Genomic DNA, 10,216 nt, shown 5'->3' with positions numbered 1-10,216 from the left:
GACCCCGCAGGATGACCGCTTTTTATGGGTACTTCATCTGAGGAACAGATTTCTTACTGTGACGTCATCAGCTGCCAACAGCTTAGGACATCCGGTCAGCAGACAAACAGTGACCAGACGACAACGACATTGTGGTCTCCGGGCTTAAGGGCATGACCTTGACCCGTCAACATCGACGTGGCAGATTGACGTGGTGCAGGCAAACTCAGCGATGGCAACAAAGGGAATGGCGGCGAGTGCTGTTTAGTGACGAGAGCAGGTTCCAACTCTTCAAACCTGATGGGCGGACGCGAGTTTATCGCCGACGTGGTGAACGTACGGCTGTGTCCAGGAGGTGGAACCTTACGGGGGCGGAAGTGTGATGGTCTGGGGCGGCATTTGCGGGGAACTTGTCATCATCGAAGGCAATCTGACAGCACAACGCTACATTGACAATATCTTACGGCCAGTGGTTCTTCCTTTCATCCAGCGTCAACAACGGACGGTGTTCCAACAAGATAACGCCACACCCCATAAAGCCCGTAATACCAGAGACTTCCTCAACGCCAATAACGTGACTGTCCCGCCGTGGCCAGCTCAATTACCAGATCTGTCACCCATAGAACATCTCTGGGACCAGCTGGGGCGTCGTCTTCGGAAACGTCAACGTCCTCCGTTCACGAGACAAGCGTTGATCGTTGCCCTCCGTGAGGAATGGAATCTGATACCTGCAGTCGATGTGAGGACGCTTGTCTACTCAGTTCGACGCCGCATTCGAAGATGCATTGCCGCTCATGGAGGTCATATCCCGTATTGAACAGTCTGGGCCGTCGTCACCTTAAAGTTGTAACCAATGTTGTTGATCGAATACTGGACGAAAAAACCCTTGTCAAGAAATGTCCCTTTTGGAGGTCAAGGACTTTGTTGTTGAATTAGTAAATTCGCATTTTACTGTTCTGAATGATGAATTTCTACAATACAATTGTTATTGCTGCTTCAAATTGTGTTGGTCATATTCTATCCTAGAAATATCGTTTGTAACGTTTCTTTTGGCCGTCACTCATATCAAGTCTCCATACAAAATCCCAGGACCGCTTTCCCACCCTAGAATATCGGTCAGTTCCTTATCATTTCACCATGATCCGAATTACATTGCTACAGAATCAAGGTTAAACACCTGTCCGGTCAATACCATGGTAAGTCGGTAACTAGGCAACTAAATCACTCACATAACACGAAGACAACATGCCCATAACACGTGTGCTATTCATACTGGTTGTGTCTCAGTGTATCTATATATAGACGCTCGTCTCACCTGAACGAGTATAGCCATGCAGATGGTGCCGGTGGTAGCGTTGTTGTCAGTCTTGCTGTGTGGGGAGGTGCTCTCCGACACCAAATTCACTATCTACAATGAGTGGCATTCCCAGGGTGGACGAGTCCATTATGAGGTGGACAGGTGGAACAAACACAACGGGTTCGACCAGCCACGTCTTATTCCGAAGTGTAAAGCTTATGGTACTGTAGCGGGGCGCTGGATCAACAGTGACCTGTATCTCAATCTCTTCCACAACGTAAGTTCATTTGCAACTATGTGTTATTGCAATGTAATTGCCACACAGTATAATTTAACAATGTAATACATTAAATGTTTATGGTGTCACGGCTGACCTGTATCTCAGCCTCTTCCACAACGTAGGTACAATGGCAACTTTCTGTTATTGCCATCCAATTGCCGCACAGTATAATTCAACAATGTAATACATTAAATGTGTATGGTGCCACGGCTGGCCTGTATCTCAGTCTCTTCCACAACGTAGGTACAATTGCAACTATGTGTTATTGCCATGTAATTGCCACACAGTATAATTAAACAATGTAATACATTAAATGTTTATGGTGTCACGGCTGACCTGTATCTCAGCCTCTTCCACAACGTAGGTACAATGGCAACTTTCTGTTATTGCCATGTAATTGCCGCACAGTATAATTCAACAATGTAATACATTAAATGTGTATGGTGCCACGGCTGGCCTGTATCTCAATCTCCTCCACAACGTAAGTACATTTGCAACTATGTGTTTTGCCATATATTATCCAAAACTGGCTCCCACAGTTACCATGACGTCACAATCGAATGACATCACTGATGGCTCTGCTACTGAAGCTGTTAGCAGTACTTTTTACACTTAAGACACTGCTTATTACTGTCTACAAACTAAACAAGCTGGGAGAATGATGTTGGATGATAAAAAAAATCTCAAATATATCAACACTCGTTGATAAAAGTGGGAAAAAATCCTCGGCAAGCCTCGGAGTTTCCCCACGTTTACCAACTCGTGTTGATTATATTTGATATCAAAAGACACGAGGATGAGATTAACTATGTAATTGCCGCACAGTATAATTAAACAATGTAATACATTTAATGTGTATGGTGTAACGGCTGACCTGAATCTTAATCTCTTCCACAATGTAGGTACAATGGCAACTACAGTAAAATACGGTTATAACGAACTCAAAAGGACGACTAATTTTAGTTCGCAATAACCGTAGTTCGTTATAAGCATATATACAACATATATGCAACAAATGACCGGGACTAAAATAAGTTTGTTATATCGGTAAGTTCGTTATAAGCGTGTTCGTTATAAAAGTAGTTTACTGTATGTGTTATTGCCATGTAATTGTCGCACAGTATAATTAAACAATGTAATACATTAAATGTGTATGGTTTCACGGCTGGCCTGTATCTTAATCTCTTCCACAACGTAGGTACAATGGCAACTATAGTAAACTACGGTTATAACGAACGCAAAGGGACGACTAATTTTAGTTCGCAATAACCGTAGTTCGTTTTAAGCATATATACAACATATATGCAACAAATGACCGGGACAAAAATAAGTTTGTTATATCGGTAAGTTCGTTATAAGCGTGTTCGTTATAAAAGTAGTTTACTGTATGTGTTATTGCCATGTAATTGCCGCATTGTAATACATTAAATGTGTATGGTGTCACGGCTGGCCCAGTCGTCTAAGGCGCCGTAATTTGTGCAGGATTGCGTACCTTGGTCACGCAAGAAACCTATGGTCGTGCGTTCGAATCCCGGTTCGCCACGATTATATTTCTGGGCTTGTCAGTTACATACCCGTGTTCGAGTGCTTCCCGAAAGTGTTAAATGTCTGAGACCTGCATCCTGGCTTTCCTCTCACATTAAGCTGACACGCCGTGATGTATCTGGAATACCGTTAAACCCCTCTAGATTTGATGGGCATCATCATTGAAGAACATGCGTTGAGATAGTATTGTTTACCAGCTGCATTATAATATCATTGCATAATTTTAACTACGTTAAACAGTGGCACCAAGACCCCAATCACCATGGGTACCCAGACCCCCACTACATTCAAGATCGCAGCTTGCAGCAGAAAGAGTTTGGGTTCTATGAGGATCAAATCCGTGGTTACGGAAAAGACGTTAACAATTTGGTATGGGAAATGCGAGGTAAGCCATCCAAAATAGAATCCTTTTATAATACGAACTTAACTTGTCCTTGTCAAATGACATTAAATCTTGTAGCTAACTCTTGTTTTATATCCTGAGGGGCGGTCGGGTAGCCTAGTTGGTTAAAGCGTTCGCTTGTCACGCCAAAGACCCAAGACTCACTCACACTCAATATATATCCTGACGCCAAATGATCTCACACCTTAAAAGGGCACTGATCTAAAGCAATTCCCCGGGACTGGTTGTTGCCTTTGTTATTGTTTTTACCCATGTGCACCCGGATGATATAGCAGAAACCTAGACTAGTTCGCGACCTGTGCTGCGCAATTCGTAAGCGCATTTGTCACTTTTATTGACAGTATATATAAGGGCGTATGATCACATTGATCAACAAAATGAAATACAGTTTGGGAAATAATAAGGAAATGTAGGTATCTTTGTGTTAACTTGCAACACAAAGTAAATATTTCTCCTGAGCATTGCTTATTTTATCGTTTTCAGATTTTTCCATTTTAAATTTGCAACATTTTCACTTAGGAAATTTATTAAACGCCTGACTTTTCAGTTATTTTACAACTTGATTAAAATATGTCCATCTGTATTATCATGACACGAATTCTAAACATTGTTATGTTTAATATCATCACCAAGAGACTGAAAATGTTACGATTTCTATATTGTTTGGCTTTTAATCGAACATAATAATCTGTTGTGATGTTTTTAGGCCCTTTTGATCGTCTTAATCAATTTTAGTCTGTTAAAGAACTGAACAGATTTTACAGTCAAAATGACGAATATTGAACACTGCGGTGTGTGAAGTGAAGATGGGGTAAAGTCGAATATAATCCATACCTTTTGTTGTTCCTACAATGTTTATCTCTAATTATTTGCCTGACAAATGTGATTGAATGCATACAGGTACTAAGGTTTACCATTTGAGTTTGTTTATGCCCTGAAGTGCTTCATGATAGACATAGAACAGCAGATTGAAACGCGCCCTTTGAGATTCATGGTCAGAAAATATTCTAAGTAATTCATGTTTGTCACGACAGCAGACTAATTATGAGCAGGGGGATTGTTTGGCTGCTACCATGTCCTGACGTTTGGTGACTTATGTTTAACAACAATCATGATATCAATGATACCGATGCATAATTTCAACCTACAAAGTTTTGTGACAGTATCATGGCAAGTATATTTTATCGTTAATATATTTGGGTGGTGGGGTGGTATGTGGTTAGCGCTCGCTCACTTGGATTCCCTACATGGGTAGACCCGTGAAGATCCGGGGTAGAATAGGTCTTCAGCAACCAATGCTTGCCGTAAAAGGCGACTATGCGTGTCGTAAAAGGCGACTAACGGGATCGGGTGGTCAGGCTCGCTGACTTGGTTGATGCATGTCTTCGATCCCAATTTCGTGGATCGATGCTCATGATATTGTCTGGTCCAGACTCGATTATTCACAGACTGCTGTCATATAGCTGGAATATTGCTCAGTGTGGCGTAAAACAACTAACCAACCAACCTACACGGGTAAGATGTGTAATGTTCATTTCTGGTGTCCCCCGCCGGATATTACAGCAATATTGCTTAAAGCGGCGTAAAACCATACTCATCATTGATGGGGGCACGGGTGGCCCAGTCGTCTAAGGCGCCGCGATTCGCTGTGCAGAGTTGCCTCCCTTGGGCACGCCAGAAACCTATGATTGTGGGTTCGAATCCCGGTTCGCCCCAATAATGTTTCTAGGTTTGTAAGCACCACACCCGTGCTCGTGGGTTTCACCGAAGTGGTAAACGTCTGAGACCTGCATCACTTCGGGCTTTCCTCCCACATTAAGCTGACACGCCGCGATATGACTGGAATACTGTTAAAAGCGGCGTTAAACCCAACTCACTCACTCACTCACTCACTCACTCACTCATCATTGATATATTTATTACATTTAAAAAAACTACTTACAGTATCTAAATTTCCGTGACAGGTCTCAGCTGGCCCAATTGGATAGACACGTCCCACCACCAAGGAAAGTTCCCTAATAACGTAGATGCTGCGGCGGAATTCGTGTCTTTGATGGTTCAGGGTACCAAGGATTTCACTGGAGGACATCTCCCAGCTTTCTTTGAAGTCATAAACGAACCCGACGCTTCATATAAGTTTCTTGACTCCACAACTGTGATCAACTTCCATAAAGCTGTGGCACAAAAGCTCAAGTCAAGATTTGGCATGAAGGTGGGTGGACCAACATACACAGGTTACTTTGCCAGGGCGGATGATCACAACTTCAGTTTCTGGAAGGGAGCTGCGAAGTTTTTGGACATGTCTCTGGATCACATGGATTTCTTCTCCTTCCATGCTTACAACGACATCCATGTATCCGGTGGAAGTCATTCCTTTTCTGGTATCAATGAAGCACGTCTGGTTGCAGTGATTGACATGATAGAAAACTATTCTCACATAAAGAAAGGGAAGAATTTTCCTATCATCGTCAGCGAGTTCGGCAGAGGTGGAGTTCACGGAATCAGCCAGGATGCTCATTCTGGCATTGTAGACTTTGGGACCCTCTACTTGTCAAATGCACAAATGTTCACTTATCTCAACCTCAGGGAGTTTATGGAAAGAGTCGTTGTCTTCCTTCTGTCCAATGAGCAATATCCAGGCCACAATAGCCTCAACTGGTCCATGTTCACTAGAGATGGGCGTGAACTACCAATTGCAAACTTCTTCAAATTCTGGCACAATTTGTACTATGACCAGAAGTTTCTCAAAGTTTCGAGTGATTACACGGGGTGGGAGAGACAAGTGGCACCTCTAGCTCTAGCGAACCCGAATAACAAAGAGATGATGGTCCTCCTTCATAACTATGGCAAACAATGGCAGAATGTAAAGCTGGACTTCCACAATGGCTGGATTAACCCAACAACTGGCGAATCCACATGCATTCAGTACCAGAATGGCAACGCAGCAATGCATTCCAATGTCCACTTTGACACCAACAAGAACAATGGACATATCGGCCTCCCAGGAGAGTCAAGCTGTATCTACAAATTCAAGACCAACTACAATTTTGGAGGCTTAAGAACAAATAATGAGAATACCCACTTTGGAAAGGATATGATCATACCAATAAATAACGGTCATGCTCAAACCACAATCCAGGTACAGGGATCTGGCTTCCATACTGCACGTTTGAGGGTCGGGGTAAGCAGATCCAACGGCGCAACTGGGAAGCCTCAGAGCGTCACGATAAATGGAAATAAGCTGCAGTCAACCTTCATGTTGTATGACTCGGACAAGAACAACGCCCCAACCAAATGGGAAATGTGGGAATATTTAGTGCCTACAAATGTAGTACATTCTTCAAACACAGTCAGTATGAGCTTTGCAGGGAATGGTGGTCACGTAAGCTCTGTTGCACTGATTGTAGGGAACCTTCAATAAAGAAATACCTGATAATACACTCGCCATTTCTTTGTTTATTTAGACCCGTGAAGATCCGGGATAGAATAGGTCTTCAGCAACCCATGCTTGCCGTAAAAGGCGACGATGCGTGTCGTAAGAGGCGACTAACGGGATCGGGTGGTCAGACTCGCTGACTTGGTTGATGCATGTCATCGATCCCAATTGCGTGGATCGATGCTCATGATATTAATCACTGGATTGTCTGGTCCAGACTCGATTATTTACAGACCGCCGTCATATAGCTGGAATATTACTGAGTGCGGCGTTAAACGACAAACCAACCAAATCTTTGCTTATTATGTTTATGTGGATACTATAGTAATAATCTCCCGTGAAGATCCAGGTTACAATTTGTTTCCAGCAACCCATGCTTGGCGTTTGAGGCGACTAACGGGAAGCATTTTATCGTATCCCGATTGTACTGGATTGTCTAGTCAAGACTTGATTATTTACACCCCGCCTTCATATAGCTGGAATATTGTTGAATCAGGCGTTAAACAATAAATCAATATAGAGATAGGCATGCATGCCATGTTACAGAGAGCAAGATGCAACTGATTGCTCGCAAAGAATCAAGATCATGCCTGTTTAACAATAAAGGCATGCTTTGGATACTGCTGTATCTGTGTACATACAATCTGATGATTCCAGCAATTTTCTTTTTTTCTCTGTTATCTCGTGAAGCTTGTGTGTGGCCTCTTGTCTGATAGCGTCCAGGTGCCGTTTTAACAGAGCAGTTTTATTGTCTTCAATCACCGGTTGTGGTACAAGAGAGTACAAAAATTATGCATATATACATACATAATAAATATGTGACAAGATGTGAATACCATGTTGGGAAAACTACACGTATATCCTCCTTTCTGTTTCATCTTATCTTACAGCTTTAAATATGTTATTAATATATTTCGACATATTCTTTTTTGATAGACACTAACCGCTTAAAAAAGCTATCTGTAAATATATAAGTCTATGCTTTGACAGAGCCTGGCAACAAAATAGAAAATAAAATCTAAAACTGAAGGAAAGTTATAAGGTCGCACATATCAGACATTTTTAATGAAACTCACTCAATAATTTGTAGATTTCAGTTTCCCCATATTTCGGAAAATCATGGTATCAAATGCCTAGATAATTATAAGGCAATCAGGAGGGAAATTAATTAGTTCAGTCTCTTGCGCTTATCATCTTTCTATGAAATACATAAGCTACCCGGGTGTGGGGGGTGGGGTAGTATTGTACAATTGAATCAAGAGTATTTTGTAAATCGGCGGGGCATCTCCTAAATACACTGTATAACTGTATTATAACTCATATAATGTTCCACAACATAAATGCTTCAGATCCTTGCTTGATGTCGAGACTAAATCTATCTCTCGACTTATCACTTCATTTCGGGCTTTAATAGCGAAATAACGATGCAACAGATTCAAGTTGTCTATTGAAACTGGTCGACAAATAATATTCCATGTTACATTTCCTCTTGTCCTTTTACAAGCACGGAATTGAGTTGATCGATGCTCATGATGTCAATCATCTGGATTGCCTTGACTTGAGACTCGCTTATTTACAGACCGCCGTCATATAGCTGGGATATTGCTGGATGCGGCGTTAAAACAACAAACAAACAAAAAGACCAACTCCAATTTTGAGAGGATTAAGATTTATGATGAGAATACCTACTGTGGAAAGGAAATGGTCATTCTTATAAATAGGCGGAACATGGGCAAACTTCTATTCAGGTTCATGGATCTGACTTCCATACTGCACGTCTGGGGATCGGAGTCAGTAGAGACAACAATGCAAACGAAATACTCCAGAAGTTACGTTTAATGGATACGACCTTCCTTCTAGCTGTACTCCGACAAGAATCCCCCCCCCCCCCCCCCCCCCCCCCCCCAACCAAGAATGGCAGTACTGTGTGCCTGAAGATAAAAAATCATTCTTCAACACACAAGCAGTATGAACTTAACAGGGAATGCAGGACATGTCAGCTCTGTCGCACTGATTGTGGGGACTCTTCATTGAAGAAGTTTTTTTATCCTATGAGTCTGTTCATTGGTGATTTGCTTATGATTGTGCAGGGACCGCCGAGTGACGTTCAATTTAAAGTTTCAGGTCTCTAGATAATTAATTTAGACACATGCTACAGGTCATTCATATTTGGTGTTGATCGTTATATTTTGGTGCATGTATTATTGTCCCGTCTATTGGGTAATTCTAAACTAATGAAGAGACATTGTAGATACTTCTGCTTAAACTTCTGCTTCAGGTAGCTTCAAATTTGCAACTGCTACCCAAATGTGTAACATCAGCAATAAACATGGCAAACAATATAGGACACGTAGCACATTTCCATGCATTATTCACAGCAGTAGAGTTCATGTATGTGTGAGGCCTGTATTCGATCAGTAAATAAAGTTTGGTTTGGTTTGTCTGTTGTTTAACGCCGCATTCAGCAATATTCCAGCTATATGACGTCGATCTGTAAATAAACGATAACCAGCCAATCCAGTGATCGACACCATGAGCATCGATCCACGCAATTGGATAGAATGACATGCATTCAACCAAGTCAGCGAGCCTGACCACCCGATCCCGTTAGTCGCCATTTAAACTTATAAACTAATAAACCTGTGAACCTTTTACCACGTTTTCATAATTACTTTATTCTTGTTTAATGACACCCCTGATTCATGTGAGTGCAGCTTCGGACACTCGCTCAACCCTTCCCTGGTGGTTTATAATTACACCATGCACAGTGAAACCCATCTTCCCGAGGCAAGAGAGTTAACTGACTTTAAAAGTCCAGTTTCGACCCTTGCCGAACTAGGCTGGGAATTCCTGGGCTCGTTCGTAGCGCCACCAGTGGCTATTACGAGTTATGTCCTTTCTATGCCTCTCCTATTGACCAATCAGATTCAACCTCTCGTATAACTTGCATTTGCTTCAAACAAAAACGGTTGGCGCCCAGTCAAGACGATCTGATCGATAATGAAGATCTATATTGTGATAAAACGAGACATACAACGCGAAGTGCATCAAATCACGTGAGCACCTTGATTAAAAACATGAAAAGATTTAGAAAAAATCTGTTGACAACGAGTTAGCGGTGAACATGCTTTGCAAATCCTGCAGTCGACCGAAATCTGCATGACACTTTACGAATTTCGGTGCGCGATTTTGATTGGACTATGCATAGACTCGTTAGTCAAGCCGAAATGTAACTCCATAATACCAGCCTATTTCGGCAAAGGTGGAAACTGGACT

At 42.1% G+C, this 10,216-nt stretch overlaps 1 protein-coding gene across 1 annotated transcript; it reads left to right on the top strand.

Annotated features, from left to right (window-relative positions):
• The first annotated feature begins 1,292 nt into the window (after positions 1-1,292).
• LOC124143414 (beta-porphyranase A-like) lies at positions 1,293-6,942 on the top strand. Its single transcript, XM_046512388.2, has 3 exons — positions 1,293-1,553; positions 3,342-3,486; positions 5,469-6,942. The coding sequence occupies exons 1-3, from the start codon at positions 1,311-1,313 to the stop codon at positions 6,923-6,925; spliced, it is 1,845 nt and encodes a 614-aa protein (XP_046368344.2). The 5' UTR covers positions 1,293-1,310; the 3' UTR covers positions 6,926-6,942.
• The last annotated feature ends 3,274 nt before the right edge of the window (positions 6,943-10,216 follow it).

This window comes from Haliotis rufescens, unplaced genomic scaffold (assembly GCF_023055435.1).
Source record: "Haliotis rufescens isolate VD_foot unplaced genomic scaffold, xgHalRufe1.0.p SCAF_108, whole genome shotgun sequence".
Classification (NCBI taxonomy): Eukaryota; Metazoa; Mollusca; class Gastropoda; order Lepetellida; family Haliotidae; genus Haliotis; species Haliotis rufescens.
Note: the sequence above shows the minus strand (reverse complement) of the source record. Positions and strands in the feature narration are given on the sequence as shown.